Source organism: Citrus clementina, unplaced genomic scaffold, assembly GCF_000493195.1.
Source record: "Citrus clementina cultivar Clemenules unplaced genomic scaffold, Citrus_clementina_v1.0 scaffold_9, whole genome shotgun sequence".
Lineage (NCBI taxonomy): Eukaryota > Viridiplantae > Streptophyta > Magnoliopsida > Sapindales > Rutaceae > Citrus > Citrus x clementina.
The window spans coordinates 3358230-3379842 of NW_006261964.1; the positions used below are offsets into that span (position 1 = coordinate 3358230).

At 36.2% G+C, this 21613-nt stretch overlaps 3 protein-coding genes across 7 annotated transcripts; all 3 read left to right on the top strand.

The window, feature by feature from the left end:
• Positions 1-7717, top strand: LOC18033222 (long chain acyl-CoA synthetase 6, peroxisomal). Of its 3 annotated transcripts, none has more exons than XM_006419824.2 (23): positions 1-343; positions 908-968; positions 1069-1146; positions 1258-1329; positions 1411-1492; positions 1663-1768; positions 1858-1934; positions 2463-2507; positions 2607-2693; positions 3561-3650; positions 3762-3841; positions 3933-4026; positions 4470-4558; positions 4648-4736; positions 4964-5093; positions 5179-5297; positions 5419-5542; positions 5632-5718; positions 6281-6384; positions 6473-6558; positions 6942-7028; positions 7127-7213; positions 7320-7717. In XM_006419824.2, the coding sequence occupies exons 1-23, from the start codon at positions 226-228 to the stop codon at positions 7413-7415; spliced, it is 2088 nt and encodes a 695-aa protein (XP_006419887.1). In that variant the 5' UTR covers positions 1-225; the 3' UTR covers positions 7416-7717. The 3 variants fall into 3 exon arrangements, with proteins under 3 accessions (XP_006419887.1, XP_024035150.1, XP_024035155.1); XM_024179387.1 differs by having other exon boundaries at positions 2-343; positions 1663-1754; XM_024179382.1 differs by lacking the exons at positions 2463-2507; positions 2607-2693.
• Positions 7718-9439: 1722 nt separating this feature from the next.
• On the top strand, positions 9440-17776 carry LOC18031651 (chloride channel protein CLC-d). Of its 3 annotated transcripts, none has more exons than XM_024180207.1 (23): positions 9440-9871; positions 10005-10077; positions 10784-11005; positions 11099-11145; positions 11356-11454; positions 11855-11929; positions 12531-12619; positions 12873-13013; positions 13109-13179; positions 13257-13336; positions 13472-13621; positions 14096-14155; positions 14263-14337; positions 14767-14918; positions 15081-15216; positions 15286-15417; positions 15838-15915; positions 15994-16049; positions 16154-16240; positions 16335-16491; positions 16591-16692; positions 16775-16821; positions 17471-17776. In XM_024180207.1, the coding sequence occupies exons 1-23, from the start codon at positions 9692-9694 to the stop codon at positions 17559-17561; spliced, it is 2400 nt and encodes a 799-aa protein (XP_024035975.1). In that variant the 5' UTR covers positions 9440-9691; the 3' UTR covers positions 17562-17776. The 3 variants fall into 3 exon arrangements, with proteins under 3 accessions (XP_024035975.1, XP_006419888.1, XP_024035983.1); XM_006419825.2 differs by having other exon boundaries at positions 16775-16816; XM_024180215.1 differs by having other exon boundaries at positions 9441-9871; positions 10922-11005.
• Positions 17777-19074: 1298 nt separating this feature from the next.
• LOC18031648 (sugar transport protein 8) lies at positions 19075-21379 on the top strand. Its single transcript, XM_006419826.2, has 3 exons — positions 19075-19350; positions 19595-19914; positions 20094-21379. The coding sequence occupies exons 1-3, from the start codon at positions 19218-19220 to the stop codon at positions 21186-21188; spliced, it is 1548 nt and encodes a 515-aa protein (XP_006419889.1). The 5' UTR covers positions 19075-19217; the 3' UTR covers positions 21189-21379.
• The last annotated feature ends 234 nt before the right edge of the window (positions 21380-21613 follow it).

Here is a 21613-nt window from a genome sequence, read left to right on the forward strand (position 1 = left end):
ATATATTTTTTCACTATCAATTTCATTATCGCAAGTTCTCAACCGTATGGGCTCATCATCTTCCTTGAGAAGCGTGCCTTCGTCTCTTATTCTAACACAATAATTAACAGATTCCCGAAACTAACAGGAGGAAAAAATATTATTATTATTATTATTACCGACTTCATCTTCATTCATTCAAACAAGCAGGCAAGGAAAAGGAGAAATAAAATAAAGTCAAAAGTCATGGATTCCACGGCAGCTCAACGTCGTTTAAAGGCCATTCACGGCCACCTTCTCTGCGCAGACGACAGTTCATCCTCTCAGCTCCGTCACAATCCCACCGCCGGCGAGTACGCCCTCGGTAAACTCTCTCTCTCTCTCTCTCTCTCTCTCTCTCTCTCATAGACACGCATACACACACACGTACACAAAATATACACGTAAGCCTATTTATCATGGTCGTTCACTGTAGCTGATATAGAAAATTTTATCGATTCTTGTTTCGTTTTCGTTTCCTTTTTGGTTTTTTGGTTTCAGTTTTCTACAAAAAGTGAATCTATAGAAAGTGCATCTTTTTTTTTTAATTTTTAATTTGTTTCGCTGATTTTATTGATTTGCTTTCTAGGTTATTATGCTTCAATCATAAAGTGCCATGTAATTTGTCCTCTCGGAATTATAAAAGCACAAGATTTGTAGTCCTTTTTGTTCCCCCCATTGAAGCATAATATTGTTGATGTCGAATATAATGTTTTGATGTTTACATTAAAGTGGTTTCATGGCATGGGTCTCAAAAGTCACTTGTAGAATTAGAAATTGAACCCAGTCGCTGATGCCACAATTAGCATATTCAGTATAATTATACTGTATTTCATCTTTGCGTATACTTATTCGTTTATATTTATTTTTGCTTTTGAATTCTGAGCAGAGCAGGGCTACAGTGTTGTGCTTCCCGAGAAACTGGATACGGGAAAATGGAACGTATACAGGTATTCCATCCAAATTGTCATTGACATTGTTCCATGCCTATCACTACTATTAAGGTTTAATAATTTTTTGCGGTTGTTTTTTCCCTACTTTTGTTTGCAGGTCTTCTCGATCACCGTTGAAGCTTGTGAGTAGATTCCCGGATCATCCTGAAATTGGTACAACACATGACAATTTTGTGTGAGCATCCTCCTTTTTTCTGGAAGAAACTTTATTTAAGTTCAACTTCATTGATAGTCTATGTGGTTAGAAGTGTGCTTATTGGTTTCATTCGACTTTGTGTGGATCTAGGCGGGCAGTTGATACTTTTCGAGATTACAAATATCTGGGTACACGTGTCCGGGTTGATGGAACAGTTGGAGAGTGCGTGTCCTTTTATCTAAGTGAATTGTGCAGCATCTTGCTGAAGTTCTTTTATTGATTTGTGTTCCTTTTGCCCTTAAGGTACAAATGGATGACATATGGAGAAGCTGGCACTGCTCGCACAGAAGTAGGTTCTGGCCTAATTTATCATGGAATATCAAAGGTGAATATCTGAATACACAACAAAATTTTTTTTTATATATGTGATTAATGGATTTTTCTCTTGTAATTGTTTGTCTTCAGCTTCTTTTAACTTTTATACCATATCTTTTGTTGAAGTTCCCAGACCATTTCTTATTCATCATTTGATTATGTTCTGTTTGTTTGTAACAGGGATCTTGCATTGGATTGTATTTTGTCAATAGACCGGAGTGGCTTATTGTTGATCATGCCTGCTCTGCTTATTCTTTCATATCTGTTCCTCTGTATGACACTCTTGGTCTGTGACTGGTCAAATATAGAACTTTAGTTGGTTTTTCCACTCTGCCTGGCTCTTTGTAACTTAAGTCAGGTTTCGTTCCTCTGCAGGTCCAGATGCAGTCAAGTACATTGTAAATCATGCTTCTGTACAAGCCGTATTTTGTGTGCCTCAGACATTGAATTCTGTGAGTTCAATCTGTGCCCTTTTCGGGATTTAGAAGAATATCATATCAGGCTTTGGGATAAATGGGCTTTATAGATAACCTTGACCATATTCTTTATTGCTGGGAATTTAATGAGACACCTCTTCAGTTCTTAATATTAACCATTTCTGTGGTAATGGAAATTTTTATTTTTTCTTTTATCTAACTATATTTACCGCAATTGTTGTGTGAAATTATTACAAACTTTCCTTCTGTATCCATTCAGTTGGCTGAGGGTTAAAAGCCCAAGTGTTATTCTTCTTATACGTACATTATCATCTATAGAATACGTTCTATTCTTATAATGTCATTTTGTTTTTCCTTGTAAGTTCTAAATCACCACAGCAATATTCATATCATGTAGAAGAACCAACTAACTATTTAATGCGTCATCAATCAATACTTTTTGCATCTTATATGTTCTTTTCTTTTGATTATATTATTTATATAATTTTTCAAATTAAAATTTTTCTTTTGGAAATGCTTGATTGTATGACTTGGAACTTGTAGTTGCTGAGCTGCTTGTCTGAGGTTCCAACCGTCCGTCTAATTGTGGTATGAAAATCCACCTAGCCTTTCTTAACTGAATCTATGAATAATTTCCCGATTCCTCGATTTTCTAGAGCGTGTTCATTTGGTTTGCATGTTGTACAGGTTATTGGCGGAATAGATGATCAAATACCATCACTTCCAATAACAACTGGGGTTCAAATTTTAACATATTCAAAATTACTCAGTCAGGTGGCTACATGTCCTTCTTTATCCTCATGCCATTACGATTTTGTAGCAACACTACTTTGATTCTCTGGAAGAGTATATTAATATACTTACATCCTGTATAATCTGAATTGAATTTATTCAAACCTGTCCATGATGGTGAAAAGAAGAGTAAGCTTTAAGCATTTAATCTTTGGTCTCAAATGTTCTTCATTTCTGCAGCGAATGTGTTTGTAATTGCATAATTTTTTTATTATATTTGCTTTCTTTGAAACAGTGGTGTTATGCGAGGGTTGCCATATATCACAATTGAGTAATAATATGGAATTATGCATGCAAAATTGGGACAAAGTTTGTATCCCAACAATGTGGCATCTTACATTTCATTCAATAAAAAGTGTTGATAATTGCCACATAATGATGGGATAATAAAGCCAGCCATTACTTGATACATGGCTGCTATTGATTAGTGACACATAACTGGGTATACAAACTTTATAACCCTTGCATTATTTTATCATAATAGCATGTTGGTACGTAACAGATCATTGCATGAACTGTTGTCCTTCAATTTTTAATAATCATTTGTTTTACGAGATCATGATTTTTACTAGTGAATTGGTATTCTTAATTTTGCTTTACAATAGTTTGTTTCCCAGAAATGCAAGAAAAGATCAATAAGAGGTTATCCATATATTTTGACACAAGCAAACAGCACTATAGAAATGGCATTAATAAGTTTTTTGCACATAATCATGTTTCTATTTCTGGATTTGATTGACATAATTTACTTCTAACTGTGTATCTAGTGCTATGATAGGACAAGAGTGTTTGATTCTGTTTTATAATTATGAAATGTAATACTTCCCTCATGTGATGGCTTGCCTTTAGGGCCGCAGTAACCTCCAGCCCTTTTCTCCTCCAAAGCCTGATGATGTGGCAACCATTTGTTACACGAGTGGGACAACTGGGACACCAAAGGTACAACTTAGTCCTGTGATTTTTTAATCTTTCGACTTCTCCAATAAATGTTTCTATTTTGTTTTTCATCCTCTTCTTCTTTATTTATGTATAAATAATGACTGTGAACAGGGAGCAGTATTGTCCCATGGTAATCTCATTGCAAGTGTTGCTGGGGCCACTCTGGGTACTAAATTCTACCCCTCAGATGTGTGAGTACTTTTGTTTGTGGTCACTACATAGTTATTGTTTCATCATCTTTTGCATTGGTTTGTCTTTGCTGAATTACATGTTAATTTCCAGGTACATCTCCTATCTTCCCTTGGCTCATATTTATGAACGAGCAAACCAAGTCATGACAGTTTATTCTGGAGTTGCTGTTGGATTTTACCAGGGGGTATGAGATTGACATTAATTTTATTTTTCCTTGTATCTTGAAACTACTGTTAATATTAAAATGGAAAACTGGCCAAATGTTTATATTGAAGCATAAAGAATTTATGGTCAGTTGAGACTATTGTTATTTTCTATATATGCAAACTGTTGTGCAAAAACATTGTTAGCATCAGTGAAGTACAAAGTTGTGAATTGGTGCCTTTTAGTGCCAGGTTTATTTACTTTGTGAACTGTCTTACATAAGTAACCTTGTAAATAACAGTTACTTTATCTGACAGAATTATGCATGTTTGTTTTTTAACACAAAAAATTGCTAAAACTCAGTTTGAATAGTTACTCCGTATATGTGATGCAGTAATGTAACCTTTTGGTGTGTATTTGCTTTGTTGCTGTGAAAGTGTCTTGCTGACAAGCCTTACATGATTCTTTAACATTTTTGTGCAGGATAATATGAAACTGATGGATGATCTGGCAGCTCTAAGACCTACTGTATTCTGCAGTGTTCCTCGGCTGTACAATAGAATATATGCTGGGTGATAACACTGCTCTCAACTGGTAAAATGATTTATTGGTTGCCAGTAGTTGTCGTTAATTAACTTGTCTTGTACTTTTGGTTCTGCAGCATCACAAGTGCCGTAAGAACATCTGGTGGACTAAGGGAGAGACTGTTCAATGCTGCCTACAATGCTAAGAAGCAAGCGATGTTGAGCGGTAACGAATTACATCAAAAAGAGCTTTGTCACATTGTAGCATGATATTTTTCTCTTTCTTGACTTTTAATGGGAAATTTCCTTTGCCTTTTCATTGATTTATTATATTTCCAAAATTCATTGTTTAAGCTTAAATGCTGAGGGACCTTAACAGTTTTTTTTTTTTTCCATTTTAAAAGACTCCCTTATTGCTGTCTTACATTCATTCTAAGCATGGTATTATTTCAGGTAAGAATCCGTCTCCCATGTGGGACAGATTGGTATTCAACAAGATAAAGGACAAACTTGGAGGACGAGTACGTTTTATGGGTTCTGGTGCTTCTCCCTTGTCTCCTGATGTCTTGGATTTCTTAAAAATGTAAGTTTACCAATTTTAGCATATCCCTTTCCTACCAAGAGGCTGTAAGCTTCTCTCTCTTACGAGAACATGTTATTGCTTGTAGCTGCTTTGGTGGGCGTGTAACTGAAGGATATGGAATGACTGAGACTTCATGTCTTATAAGTCAGCTGGATGAGGGTGACAACCTTTCTGGTCATGTTGGCTCTCCAAATGCAGCATGTGGTTAGTTATTGGCATGTTATTACATATCTAGCATAAGCATCAAAAACCTTGATCATCTGGCTTTAGATTTTGCCTTCGTTCATTTAGCTTTGTTTATGATGTCTTCTCCTTTTATTTCTAGAGATAAAGCTTGTGGATGTCCCAGAAATGAACTACACATCTGAGGATCAACCATGTCCTCGCGGAGAAATCTGTGTTAGAGGTCCCCTAATTTTCAAGGGCTATTATAAAGATGAAATCCAGACGTAGTTTCCTTACCTGTTGACTCTTCCTTTTTTATGTTAATGGATTGTTCAGAGAGAAAGTAATACTGATACTATAATCATTTGGACAGAAAAGAAGTTATTGATGAAGATGGATGGTTTCATACTGGAGATATAGGAATGTGGATACCCGGTGGTCGTCTAAAGATTATTGATAGGTGAGATCTTACTATCCCAAATGACAATTCTTGATTGAAATAACAATGTCTCCTCAAAATTCTGATCAACAATCTTGTTAAGAGATCAATCACAATTTTTCTATCTTCCTACTTGTGGGGTATATATGTATAGACACTGGTAAGTATTGTCACTTTAGCTTCTAATCAAACTAGTGTGCTGGAGTGCTCAAGCCAGACATTTCTTGTTTTATGCGATGTTCTGCCTTTGGTTTTGCCACCAAGAGATGTGGGGAAATGAAATTTGAGTTTTGGCATCTCTTGGCATTTATTGCTAGCAGAAATAATGCTTCTTTAAGTTACATAAGTAATCTTTTCCTCTTTTTGTTCCCATGCCCTCCCCTTTGAGGTTGCTTGAACACATATTCCTATTAATACACATACCAAACATCAACACCTGATTTAATCTTGTGATAGCTCATATGAGGAATGGATGCTAAATGTCGTTCGTTTCCAGAAGGGATAGTTCTTGGGCACGCTACTTATACCTTGGATGTGTACCTCCTATAATTTTTAACCAGAAGAATCTTCTTTTCTGGTACAGGAAGAAGAATATTTTTAAGTTAGCGCAGGGAGAGTACATAGCTGCAGAGAAAATTGAGAATGTATATGCCAAGTGCAAGTTTGTTGGTCAGTGCTTTGTCTATGGTAAGAAAACAAGGTTCTCCAATATGTTTTCTGTGTCTTGTTTATCATCCTTCCTCTGCGCCTGACTTAAATATGCTTCCAATGTTAGGTGACAGCTTCAATTCGGCTTTGGTAGCCATTGTCTCAGTGGACCAAGATGCTTTAAAAGCATGGGCTGCATCTGAAGGCATTCAGGTGACGTTTTCTTGGCTTTCAGTCTCATAGAAAAAAGTACTAGAATTGGTGAAGAGCAGTTGACCTGTTACATTTGGCTATTGTCCAATTGGACCTTTATACTGGGATTCTTGAATTTCAAACAACCATTCTTGCACATTTTCTTATGAGGTTTAATTAGTTGGCTAAGTTTGTTGTTAGTGAAAATGAGGTAGGATATTAAATATATGGATGAGCAAAGCTACAGTCATTCATTCAATATGTTAAATATATTATCTTACCATACTTGTTTTCTGGTTTGTGTAAAGATGACATATTTTTGTTATGTTTGATTTATTGTGTTGAAATATAGTAACTACATGATTGCTTGTATATTAACAGTCTCTGGCACCGTCTGATTGCAGTATGAAAACTTAGAGCAACTTTGCAATGACCCAAGGGCGAGGGCTGCTGTGTTGGCTGATATGGATTCCCTAGGAAGAGAAGCTCAGGCAATACATTTTTATGAGACTAGTATTTGGCTGTCTAGTTTAATTTCAACTTCTTTATTTTCTATAAAATATGTCACTGATGGATCATTTTTCTGCAGTTGAGAGGCTTTGAATTTGTAAAAGCTGTGACTTTGGTGCTCGAGCCATTCACAGTGGAAAATGGACTGCTCACTCCAACATTTAAGGCAAGTGTTCAGTTTGAATATGAACATTTGGAGAAATTAATTCCAATTCATTGAAAAGTTAAAGTTGCAGGTTCTGATTTCTCATTTTGTTCTTGTTTACTCTCAGATAAAGAGACCACAAGCAAAGCAATACTTTGCAAAAACCATATCGGATATGTATGCTGAGCTTTCTAGATCTGATCCCTCACCAAATACATTGTGAAGACCATCAAAATCACAGATGTGTAGAATTAAGACTGCATTTCAAGATTTAGCTTTAGCAGATGTCCCACAATAAGTAACGACCGGTGTCGTGGCATTCCTTGTTTGTTCTTTAATTGTTTTGCCAAAATAAAGGGAAATTCAAATATTTAAGCAGCCCCTCTCTGTTGATATGAGCTTGTGGCCTGTATCTTTTTATACGCATAGGATTGTAATACATTGTATTAACCATTTCGTTTTCACAATGAATCATATTTTAATGAATATTGTTTAAAGAATAAACTATTGCTGGGTTTCATTTGTCTATGTTACAGCACAGCTAGCTGGTAACAGAAAAACGTTTTTCTGATGCAACCGGTAATTCTCAATTATAATATATTTTCTTAGAAGTTTATTGGAGTATGCAGTATGCAATTCAACTCTCTATTTGTTCCTGCGTTGGAAGCAACTGCATTGTGCTTGCTTAATCATTTTCCACGTTAATTTGATTGAGACATCAGGGGTGACTACTAATTGGCTTGACTTTGCTCCCCAGGCCCCAGCTAATTTAAAGCTGCATGCGTAAGCCACTAATTGAAGCCCGAAAGGTACGACTTTTGAATCAACAGCAGTTGAACACGAAAACCTTTTTTAGTGGACGAGGTTCATCGGTTCCATACAAGAACTAGAAAAGTTTTTATGAATAAAAATTAGTTTAATAAAATAAAATTAATTAAGATTCATTACTTGACAAGTCCTTACAAAAAAATTATCTCAAATGAAGCTCTATTTATTAATGAGTTGGTGAGAATTATATAATTAATTTTATTTAAATTTTGTATAAATTATTATTTAAAATAATTTTTAGGATAAAAAATTAAAAATATTTATTCGATACTCTTCCAAAAAATATTGTTAATCACATAAAACCCATTGGCTGGTCCACGACACAGTCCAACTTACTACTCATGATTTGCAACCCCCGCACGTGTCCAAGAATCGCCCGTATGTTTGAAGTCCATGTCATCTACGGCCCCGCTTATAATCATTAACCAGTCAACCACAACCACGCACGCACGGTTCAGCGTTCATCAAGCACAATGAGGAAGACCGTACCATACTAAATCTCGAAGCACAAGATCAATTCCATTTTTGGCACGCCGCACGCTGCTTCGTTGCACAGAAAATAGAATTATAGTCTCTTCCAAAAAAAGTAAAATTTCTTTGTGAGTCAATCATATTACTGAAATATTATCATTTTATAATTTAATATTTTTTAATATATTACTTTATTATTAAAATTTTTATAATTATTTTTAACCAAGTAATATTTTATTTTTATTATTTTACTATTAAATTGTTAAAAGTATTTTAATAAAAATTATAATAAACGTTTATTTTAGCCTTAAGAGTAATTTAATTCTCCAAATTAAAAAAGTCAAAATTAATTATATGTAAAGAAATAATATTTTACTATTTATTAAGTTATATATCTAAAATAATTAATTGATAAAATTATAAATATTGCATCTTATAAAATTTTTTGAAATACTGAAATTTTTGAAATATATTTGCAATATCAGTAATTTATTACTGAAATTAGGATTCCCCTTAGGTGCAACAGTGGCACCGTGCCACAGTTGCACCTGGTCGTTGGATGCAGTTGGATGTCAGTGGATCCCACCAATTCAACTGCATCCAACGGCTAGGTGCAACTGTAGCACAGTGCCACTGTTGCACCGTAGCCTGATCCCTGAAATTAATGATTTCGTATTAAAATAACAAAAACTGAAAGATTAGATGAAAAAAAATAATTATTAAAATATTTTAATAATAAAGTGATGTGTCTGTAAATTAATGATATCCCAAGTTCCCAACTTTGTTTTAACCGACTTCTCAGTCAAAGGACATTAAAAGAACAAACAAAGCACCCACAGTAGCAGTAATTTTTTTTTTAATTCCAAAAAGTTAATAATAAAAATAAAAACAACAAAAGTGCCACTGTTGCACTTAAGGGGAAAGGATCAGGCTACGGTGCAACAGTGGCACCGTGCCACTGTTGCACCTAAGGGGAATCCATCCCAAAAGACAATACGAGAGAGGGTGAGAGGAATTTACTTACGTTTCTTAAAAGATACAGTCAAATTTCTTCTCTCTCTATTTCTCGCGAATTTCTCATAACTTCAATAAATTAAGTTCGTGAATGATCATTTCTCAATCTCTGATCTCAATAGTGTTACAAAATTTTTAATGTTGTACGGAAAATTGGAGGAGATCTGAAAGCAAATCGATTCGATTATGTTATCGAATCACTTGCAAAACGGATTTGAAACGGCGAAGCTGGTGTGGTCTCAGATTCCGAACTCGGAGGAGGCTGAGCACGAAGGTGTTGGACTCTTGAGTACAAGTGGCGGAAGCAGCTCTGTCGAGAGTCTTGACTATGAAGTGATCGAGAATTACGCTTATCGAGAAGAGCAGGTTCGTCTCTATTTTTTATTTTTACTTCATTTTTTAGGTAAAAATATATATATTCATTTTTTTTAAAGTTCGATTTTGAGTACAATTCAGTAATCTTGATTGAGTATTTTGTTTGTGTTTACTTATTCAATAGGCGCAGAGAGGGAAGCTGTATGTCGGATACTCTGTGGTGGTGAAATGGTTCTTTGCTTTGCTTATTGGCATTGGTGAGCTTACAGTAGTATATACTTCTTCTGCTTTCATTTTAATTTTTTTTTGTCTTTTTAGTTTGATTACAAGGAATGAATTTGGAAATGCTACGGTTGGTGTATTGTTATTATATCAAGTGATTGTATTATGTGTGCTAGGATTTATACGATGAATGAATGATTCATTGTGTGCTGTAAGGTTTTGGACTGTGCTTTTAAGGAGATATTCAATGATGTCATTGTGATTTTTTATATTCATTTTTGTTTTAGATCAATGAAATCTATTGATTACACTGTGGAAGTATTGGACCGTAGATGTAAATTAACGAATTAATACTGGAAATTACTTTGGTATTGTTGCATTGTTCCATTGTTCCGTCATTTTATTTGTTTTGTATCTTTGCTAAATAATTGATAGTTTCAGCTAGATTCAGGAACAAGTTTGTTGTGGATTTTTATTTATATCTAAGGTAATTGTAAATGTTGGAAAAATTAGATGAAATGAAATGCAAATTGCCATCTTTTAGTTGTAGAAAAATTACCTTAGAAGATTTTAGAGCGTATTTTCCTGGCCTTTACATGAATTCCTCTAAATTAACTAACTCTGATGCATATTTTATGAACTTTCAATATTAGAGAAGCTCATCCCGTTATTCTGTTTCTCAATGTTGGTTTTTGATTTTGTGCTTATTGTTTTCGGTATATTTCTTTTGGTTGCTTTCAGGTACTGGGCTTGCTGCTGTTTTCATTAATATATCTGTTGAGAACTTTGCTGGCTGGAAGTTTTCACTAACTTTTTCTATAATACAAAAGTCATATTTCGCTGGCTTTCTGGTGTACATACTAATAAACTTGATTTTAGTGTTTTCTTCTGTATATATCATCACTAAGTTTGCACCAGCAGCAGCAGGGTCTGGCATTCCTGAAATTAAAGGTTATTTAAATGGTAAGGCGCATCTCATGGTTGGTTTTTTTTTTTTTTTTTTTAAGACTCCAAGGGTAATATTCCAAGAGAGCTAATTGTGATTAAAATGTGCAGGAGTTGATATTCACGGTATCCTTCTTTTCAGAACCTTGATTGGAAAGGTGAGGCGGAATTTCCGGGCTTGTGATTGTTTTTTCCTTTTACTGTTTTACGCCCCCCAGCCTTGTGTTGTAACATCATTAATATTTCTTTATCCCAGCATGAAAATTATGAGTGTTGTGGCCAAACACCAAGTAAAGATAAAAGAAATCAATAATTAAGTTGTATATGCTTTAACTGTATTTTTTTTTTCCCCCTTTTGCAACATGCAGATATTTGGAAGCATTGGTTCTGTGGGAGGTGGTCTAGCTCTAGGCAAGGAAGGCCCTCTGGTCCATACTGGTGCTTGTATTGCTTCTTTGCTCGGACAAGTAAGCGTCTATTACATGAAATTAGCTGAATTGCAGAAGTATATGTTATACAAATAAACCTCAAATTATGATTTGCACTGGTGTAATGCCACAGGTTCTTGGAAGGGAAATCTTATTATTTTCTTAAATGCTTTAAGAAATGGTCAATTGTTATTTGCTGCAACTTATGGTCTTTATGATTGCAATGTGGTCTCTAAACTTTGTAATGTAATGAATTTTTGCATCTTTCATATGAATTCTGATGTGCGTGTGTGAATACCTGTTCCTTAAAACTTTCAGCGTTCTTTCTTTCACTTGCATCAGATGACACCTTTTTATACCATTCTAGAGCACGTTTCATTCATAATTTATCTTATATCACTTGCTATTTAATGAACTCTCTTTCTATGCTACATTTCAGGGTGGTTCCACTAAATATCATCTCAGATACCGGTGGCTACAGGTTTTCAGGAGTGACCGAGATCGCCGTGATCTTGTGAGTAACTTTTACTGACTTTTGGAAGTCAATATCCTGAAGCGTCCGATTGTGTAGTGTAGAAGGAAATATCTTTTGATATGCTTTCTTCTTAGATCTTTAGACAATCCTGTCACTAATAAATAATTAATTAAATAGTAAAGAATTATCAAGAAGTTGACATGCTAGTCCCATTTGATATCAGACTAATTAATTGCATTTTTTACCTCTTCTTGCACTTGTTATTTTTGAATGCCACAGAAATACGGTGATTGTGCACAGCCCATGGAAAATATGTTCAGCTTAATACAAATCTTTCTTTGCTGTAATAAGTTATACTTTGTGCTGAAAATCGTTACCCTTTCTTTATTGCATTGAAATATGCATTGGCTTTTTTAGCGTGCAGAAAAAAATAAAACAGTGTGGAGGAAGCTTCTTTTTCTTTATGGCTTTCAGTCAATTAATTACCGGCCATAATAACGTATTTATTGCCTTATATATTGTGTAGAAAGAAAGCTTTGCAACGTTTGTCTGCATCATCTTTTTCTCAGATACAATCATATATATTTGACTTATCTCCAAAAATTGAGCTGATTGTTCATTTGTGTTATGTTTTGAAAAGGTAACTTGTGGGTGTGCAGCTGGAGTTGCTGCTGCTTTTAGAGCTCCAGTTGGTGGTGTATTATTTGCATTGGAAGAGGTTACATCATGGTAAGAAGGTTGTGTTGTTGATATATAGTTCTTTATGTTGTAGAGGGTTTCTTTGACTAATTTTGATGCATAGATGTTCCTAAGCATTCATGTTAATGTTTTTAAGCAGCTTTGTGTGAGTTTATAGGTATCTACGTTAGTCTTAGAGAACATTTTCATATCCAGCTGTACTAGTAGGTTATTCAACCCATTCAAATGTATGAGTACCTGAATGAAATGCTGTTTCATTTTGACTTGCTTTGTGCTTTTGAAGGTGGAGGAGTCAACTTATGTGGCGAGTCTTTTTCACTTCTGCTATTGTCGCTGTTGTTGTGCGTTCTGCAATGGGTTGGTGTAAGAGTGGAAAGTGTGGACATTTTGGCTCAGGTGGCTTCATTATATGGGACATATCAGAGTTAGTGTCTATACTTGCTTCAGCTCTTTTTTTTACTTTTTTAAAACTGTTTGAACTTTTGCTGGCTGCCTTAACATTGTTTCCCCTTCTCTTAGTGGTCAAGAGGACTATTCTTTTGAAGAGCTATTGCCGATGGCAGTTATTGGGGTTATTGGAGGTCTACTAGGTATGTGATCATAACTTTTGCCTGCGTTTCATGCATTGTTCAAAAGATTTACGTCAATGTTTAAATTTGTATTTCAGGAGCATTATTTAACCAACTCACTCTTTACATGACTTCCTGGCGTAGAAATTATTTACACAAGAAAGGGAACCGAGTCAAAGTAAGTTATGGAATATAATCATGGAAATTGTATATTGTTGTATACACTGATGATCTTCTGGAGATGGGTTGTTGTCTTAAACTCAACTTTCAATCTTCTTCCCCTCCCGGTAATAACTTTTTTTTTTTTTTAAAGATTATTGAAGCATGTGTCATCTCCGTGATAACTTCAGTTATTTCGTTCGGGCTTCCACTTCTAAGAAAATGCAGTCCATGCCCTGAATCAGATCTTGACTCTGGTATTGAATGCCCACGGCCTCCAGGGATGTACGGAAATTATGTAAATGTAAGATTCATCCTTTGAAAGTGATCTACTTTCGGTAATCTCGTTTATGATTATTTCTCTTTATCCTTTATGATTATTTCTCTTTATCTGGTGACAAGTAGAATCCAAACCTGAAGTTACCTTTTTGATGGTTTGATCCTAAATATAAAAGTTCAATTGAGCCCAAAAAGCCCACATTAATTATTGTTCTTTAATCAAATCCTTCATGTAAAGTTGCTACCCACAGCTTTTATGGGACTGTCTCTGCTTCTCTGTTTACAGCACCGGACTTCTTTTTATTCCCCCTCTTTGACAGTGATCCTGACTATAATATGTTTTATAATCTTAAAGCAATTGACAACAGAGAACACAATTTTGTTTCTCCGTTGTCGTCTACTTCATTGAAGCCTTGGTTCTTTTTTCTTTCTTTGTATGCAACAATTCTTTTGGGAAATAACTTCGTCATATTCTCATCTGCTTTTGTGCTGTCTGCAGTTTTACTGTAGCAAGGACAAGGAATACAACGATCTTGCAACTATTTTCTTCAACACGCAGGTTTCATAAAATTCTGGAAATCTGTCTTTTTTTTTTTTTTTATGTGCCAGTTTCCCAAGGTGTTTTAGTTGTTTGAATTCTTACAAAATTTATATTTGTTGTTACAGGATGATGCTATAAGGAATTTGTTTAGTGCAAAAACAATTCACGAGTACAGTGCTCAAAGTTTATTGACCTTTCTGGTAGAGTATTTTTTATCCTAGCTTACTGCATTAGCTTTCTCAAGAATGATCATCGTGATAGATTTATGCATTATGATGGGCGTATGTAGCTGTCTTCATTTATTTTTATGCTGGGAGGTCTTTGTGAAGTCTTGGGTTTGGGCAGTAGTGATTGCATGTTTGTGCGTTATTTATTTCTCTCACTCCCCCCCCCCCCCCCTTTTGGTCGGGAGCCGCAGCAGGGGTTATCATTTGTGCTTACTTTATTAACCAAAAAAATTATGTGGCCTCCTCAGTGGCAAGATTAACCAGGGAGTGATGGTCATATTTCATCACATCTGTTTTTTAGGATTTCAATACCTTAATAAATGTGAAATAAATTAATTAATCGTATGTTATTTTTGAGTTGTATTTGTTTTTAATTTTGTGATTCTCTTTAAATGTTTGCAGGTTATGTTTTATACCTTAGCAGTTGTGACATTTGGTATCGCTGTCCCTGCCGGACAGTTTGTTCCTGGAATTATGATCGGATCAACTTATGGTCGTCTTGTTGGCATGTTTGTTGTTAATTTTTACAAGAAGCTTAACATTGAGGAGGGAACGTGAGTCTTTTCTTCTGCACTTTTTTGTGTGTGTTTCTGTTCAGTGAAATTTAACATATTACATCAAATGCATTGCTATGAGCTCTTTAGGACTTGTTTTATAAGTTACAAACAATGTCCTAATTTCTAAAATGCTTTAGATAATTCTTGGTGGATTCACAGATATGCTTTGCTGGGAGCTGCTTCTTTTCTCGGGGGTTCAATGCGAATGACAGTTTCTCTTTGTGTCATTATGGTTGAAATCACAAATAATTTGAAATTTCTACCTCTTATCATGCTTGTTCTTCTTATATCAAAGGTACGCTTTTAATGGCTTTGTCTCTTGATTGATATATTGTAGAACGAACTCAGTCCTTTTTCTCTTCAGGCTGTTGGAGATGCTTTTAGTGAAGGTCTTTACGAAGAACAAGCACACCTGAGGGGTGTTCCTTTGTTGGAATCAAGACCTAAATACAAGATGCGGCAAATGACTGCAAAAGAAGCATGTGGAGCTCAAAAGGTGATTTTCTTTTCAGTGGTTGGCATTGCTTTATTACTGCAATTTTGATTTTTGGGGAAAAAAAAAGGGAAAAGAAATGCTCTGCTGAAACATGATTTAGTCTAAATCAATAAAAATTATGTTAAACTTGAGGGGTCTCTAAAACATAAAGCAATGAATCTTACTGCCTTGTGGATCTCTGCAACTTTCTATTCACATCCAAACAATTGAGATTTATCAATTTTAGACAACTGATCATTCTTTTGGCAATTTAATTATCTTCATTATTTTTTGATAGAGCTGCCCCACTTAGAAGCTTTTTACAAAGATCACAGGAATATATGTGCCAGACATGCTTGCATTGTTTCTGGTTTCTGATTTTCCATTTCTATTGAAAACTATCTTGAATTTGTTGTTTGCATGGGTTTTTGGCCTTTGAAGGTTGTTTCCTTACCTCGAATCATAAAGGTTGCTGATGTAGTTTCTATATTGCGGACAAACAAACACAATGGCTTCCCGGTAAACTTATATTCTTCTTTCATAGCAGATTTTGTTTAATATTAAAGGATTTTTTGTGTGATATTCTACTCTGGGCAGGTGATTGATCACTCAAGAAACGGAGAAAGATTAGTAATTGGACTTGTGCTTCGAAGGTAGAATAGAATAAGTTTGTTTCCTGCTTGGATGTGTTTGCACTTTAAAACAAAAGCATGCTTCAATTGAGCAAACTAAATTTCATTTGTGATCTACAATACAGCCACTTGCTGGTACTTCTTCAGTCAAAGGTAGATTTCCAGCATAGTCCTTTGCCTTGTGATACCAGAGGTGGATCAAAGCCAATCAGGTACGAAGTAATCTGATAAAAGTTTGATACTTTGTTTGTTTCATTTTGACCTTTTTGCACTTGTGCTTAAGATTGTGGATCATTTGAACTGCAGCCACAGTTTCAGTGAATTTGTAAAACCTGCTTCCAGTAAAGGATTATCTATTGATGACATACACTTAAGTTCAGATGACATGGAAATGTACATAGATCTTGGCCCATTTTTGAATCCCTCTCCTTATGTTGTTCCCGAAGATATGTCTCTGTCGAAGGTATACCTTTTTCCCAATCTCTTTGGATTATCATGATCGTATATTTTGCTGGTTTACTTTCATCTTTTCTCATAAATGTTGCATTTTGCTGAGGTACAGGTATATAATCTTTTCCGCCAACTGGGACTGAGACATATATTTGTCGTCCCTCGTGCTTCTCGTGTGATTGGTTTGATTACCAGAAAAGATTTGTTGATTGAGGTATTCTTGCTACATTAACATTTTCTATGTTCGTTAAATTCGTAGTTTCTCGAAATGCTGAATTTTGATGGTTCATCTGTAGGATGGTGAGGATTCAACCACAGTGGAGCTCCAATCAACTAGTGTAAGGTCTCTACACTGCTTTACTCATATTTTTGGTTATGATACTCATGCAAGAAATATCTGAAATCTAGTAAGGGCCGGCTGAGTACTTTTATCTAGGTCTACTCTTAATTTTAAGGTCTTCAAGCTTGGGATTAACCAAAAATAGGATAAAGAGGTAAGAGAAATTATATTCTTTTGGTTCTGAGGGGGGAAGGGATTGACCATCGTAGAGTTATTTAACCTTCCCATGATTCCATCCCCTACTATTTTTCCTTCCCCTGCCCTTCCTCTTTGTTCTTTCCTTTTTTCGTAGTGGAAATTTAATATGTTGTGAACTATGGGGATCAGGTGGCCAATGAGGGTAAAAAAATGCCTTTGTATATCTAACATATAGCTAGCTTCTGGGGGTTGTCGATGTATGTGTCAAGGTAGGATGGTTGTAATAAGGACCTAGATTCTTAGATTGAATCATTGATAATGATGTTGCAGTACTCGTTCACTTTATAAACAAAGAAAGTATGTCTCCACTTTCAAATAAGATGCTATGTGCCTGCACCTACTAAATTAAACATTTTGAAACTTATCGGCACCTTATGTTGCTTGATGAACTGTAAGATAAGTTGTTATATTTTCAGCTTTTTGTTTTCGACTAACCTCGATTTTCTAATGGCAGAGCTCAGCGTCGTGATAAAAGTTTGCTCACAAGGAATACAGAAGCGGAGCTTCCCCTTTTGAATGGTCTTTTGGTTGAAGATCATAACTGATGTGTAAGATCTACACTGAAGACCAATTCCTTTGGCAGTCTGCTCCCACAAATTTTTTCTCCTCAAATCAGATTTTTTGTTTTTCTTATAGGATGAATTGTTATTCATTGATTACTGTCCCCGTTACATACCGGGGATGGACCACACCATGAAAATATTGTAACATAAATCTAATAGTAAATTGAAATATGTAGTAATTATTTTTTCTTTTTTAATTCTTTATTGTGCTGGAATGGATCATGGTTCCTGGATATGGCTATAGTTGCCAAAACATAATTTGAGTAATGCAAAATTTTTGTCTCAGACGAAAATGTTCAAAATTTTAATTTGAATTGTTTGTATCAAGAAAGTAATTGTAGTAGCATTCGCTCTCTGTTCTACGTATGAAGAACGAAACGTCAGACGCCATATAAAGTTCCAAAGATGGGGTAGCTGGAAGCGATAGTACAAGGTCGAATCACAGTGGTTTGGCGGTGGCGTATTGTCAGTTAATTGAGGATCATCACAGAGGATGGTCAAGGTAATAGTGGAGGTTTTTGAGTCCCTATTCACTATTTAGTGAAGTCAAAAGAAGCTTAATAAAAGTGAATTTTTAATTTTATTAATCCTTGAAAATCGTCAATCTCTGAAAAACTTAAGTTGTAGAAACCCCGGAAGTAACTGCCCGATTTAATAGCCCTCGAAGGCAAATTTACTTGGGAAACATTTTTCCATAGCCTGTCGTCAGTATGACAAAACACGCTAGAGCCCATACCGGCTGTCACATTATTTGAAACTTTTGTTCGCTTGATAGCAGAAAACATACCCGTATATTCTCGATCTATGCTACGTAGATCTTCAAATAAAAGAAACGAAGAACATACAGTGACGTATAAAGGGTCTTACAGGCTATACGTTAGCGCGGGTTGGAGCATTCTATTCTTCTGGTTACTATAATTGCTAAGCTACTCCTCTTTTACCAGATAGAAAAAGGGCCTTCACTGTTCTTCGCGGGAATCTTTCGTCTGTTCTTGGGAATTCAATGCCATGTGATTCAAGAAATAAGAGTTCCACATCTTACTAAGTTACTATTGTTAAATTCTTTTGTAACCAATTCATACGTAATTAATAATATAAGAAATATTGATACCGAGAGAGGAATATTTCAGTTGGTATCGACGTTCATATTTTTAAATTTGGTCTTAGTAAGATGGTAAAAAGTTTTTGAGTGTGGCTACGTATTTAAGAAGTCCTTCCTACAGATTAAGAAGCTGAAAATATTTGAGATCGACACGACGAGACGCTGTATGTGTTTATCCACGAAATAACACGCACATGAAATTGACTAAGTTTACACAAGGAAGATGGGGTCAAAATTTAGGCAGTGGCCTACGGTTGCGGACAACCCAATCATCATTCCATATTTTAAGGGCATTACGGATTTACAGTTCACGAGGCACAACTTATTTGTCTCTGCGTCTGCTCTTTATAAATAATCAACAAAACCCAGAGGTTAAAATTTACAGCCTTTCCTCGATCCCCTTACTTTGGGTTCATATTTTCCGTCCGCCTGCTGATCTCCCCATTGCATGTAAATATATAACGCATATAGTTTCTTCATTATCATTAGGATTCATTTGGTACTAATAAATATATATTTACCTTTGGGGAGTCAAAATGGCGCCGGCTATCGCAGTTGGAGGTGGAGATATGCCTGTGTTTGAAGGCAGAATCACAGTCTATGTGGTTGCCTGCGTCATTATTGCGGCTTTTGGAGGATTAATGTTCGGTTATGACATCGGCATTTCAGGTTTCAACTTCTTCAATCCATGCTTTTCAATTTAAAAAAAAAGCAAAATGCTACGTACTTAGATAGTTAAGTTTCTGAAGAAGGTGTGGATCTTCTTGTATGTAGTAAACTGATAACTAACAGGGGTCAAAGTACAAAAATGTTGAGTCTAAAGGAAAATTCTGTAAAGCAAAAATGAATGTTGCAGTCACGGACAAAATTCCGAGGAAGTGATTTGAATTGTGTGTTAATTTGTATTGCGCAGGTGGGGTCACAGCCATGGACGATTTCTTGGAAAGATTTTTTCCACGAGTATATGAAAAGAAAAAGCACGCACACGAAGATAATTATTGCAAGTATGATAACCAGTTTCTGCAACTGTTCACTTCTTGCTTGTACCTAGCGGCTCTCATCGCTAGCTTCGTAGCCTCCCGAGTCTGCTCTAAGCAAGGCCGCAGGCCCACCATGCAGATAGCTTCGTTTTTCTTCTTGGTCGGCGTCGTTTTAACCTCCGCGGCCTTCCACATTTCTATGTTGATTTTGGGTAGACTCGCCCTCGGAATCGGTGTCGGATTTGCCAATCAAGTAAGAATATTAATATACGATTACAAAAGTCCCTTTTAGCGCAGATATCAACTACACTTTCTATAAAGTACCATGAGGGTAAATATCTCCATTCGAGAATTTATTATAGAATTAGAAAGTCAATGTAACATAAAGTAGTATAACGATATCAGAAATTTTAATTTTTTTTTTTTCATCAGGCAGTCCCTCTTTTCCTCTCCGAGTTAGCTCCAGCAAAGATTCGTGGTGCACTCAACATTAGCTTCCAACTATTTATTACCATCGGAATATTCATAGCGAACATGGTTAACTACGCAATGTCAAATGTTCACCCGTACGGATGGAGATTATCGCTGGCAATCGCGGGAGTGCCGGCTCTGTTCTTATGCGTCGGTTCTATGTCTATTTGTGAAACTCCCACTAGCCTCATCGAGCGCGGCAGGCTCGAGGAAGGAAGGGTGGTCCTCCAGAGGATCCGCGGCGTCGCAAATGTGGACAACGAGTTCGATTCAATCGTGCACGCGTGCGAGATGGCCAATCAAGTCACAAAGCCGTTCAGCAAGCTCATGAAACGATCGAGCCGCCCCCCGCTGGTTATAGCAATACTGCTGCAGGTGTTCCAGCAGTTCACTGGAATCAACGCCATTATGTTCTACGCACCCGTCCTCTTCCAGACCGTTGGATTCGGAAGCGAGGCGTCTCTGCTCTCCGCCGTCATCACAGGGCTCGTCAACGTGTTCAGTACGTTGGTCTCGGTTTACGCGGTGGATAAGGCCGGAAGGAGAGCACTGCTGCTCGAAGCCGTGGTGCAGATGTTCATCACACAGAGCATAATTGGCATCATTCTAGCAATATGGTTGAAGCCGACCGGTTCTTTGAACAAAGTGGAGGCAATAATTGTGGTGGTACTGGTGTGCGTGTTCGTGATGGGCTTTGCGTGGTCGTGGGGGCCGCTCGGATGGCTCATTCCCAGCGAGACATTTCCTTTGGAGACTAGGACGGCCGGTTTTGCGTTTGCCGTCAGCACGAACATGCTGTTCACGTTTTTGGTGGCGCAGGCGTTCTTGTCGATGCTGTGCAATATGAAGGCCGGGATATTCTTCTTCTTCGCGGCGTGGATTGTGGTCATGGGGTTGTTTGCCATGTTCCTTCTGCCGGAGACCAAGGGGGTGCCGGTGGACGCCGTGACGGAGAGAGTGTGGAAGCAGCATTGGTTCTGGAAGAGATTCATGGATGAAGAAGATGTTAAGCCTGCAGCCAAGGCACCCAGTGGCATCCACCCGCACTTGACATGATATCAAATTTCTTTCAATGGTTCTCAACTTTCTATTTACCCACTTTTTCATTGTTTTTTGTACTTTTCTTGTTTCGTTTCTTCATCACCATGCATGTTCGAAATGAATAGACGAAAAAGTGGGACTTTTTTAACACTATTGGATTGGTATATACTGTGAACACATTGATCATTACATATTCTTTACACTCCCAAGCGTGCTGAGAGAAAATTGATTAGTCTCTATGTATACATATGATTCATAATCTAATATTAACTAAGGAAATCAAATTATCGAATTTGAAGAACATTTTACATAATTATTATGAATTCATTTAACAAACTTTGGATACTATAAAATCTTGTACAACTTCTAACCTTACAAACAAATTGATGCGACAGTGTTGTGTCGTTGTTCATAACTTCTTCAGTTCTACAACACGACTG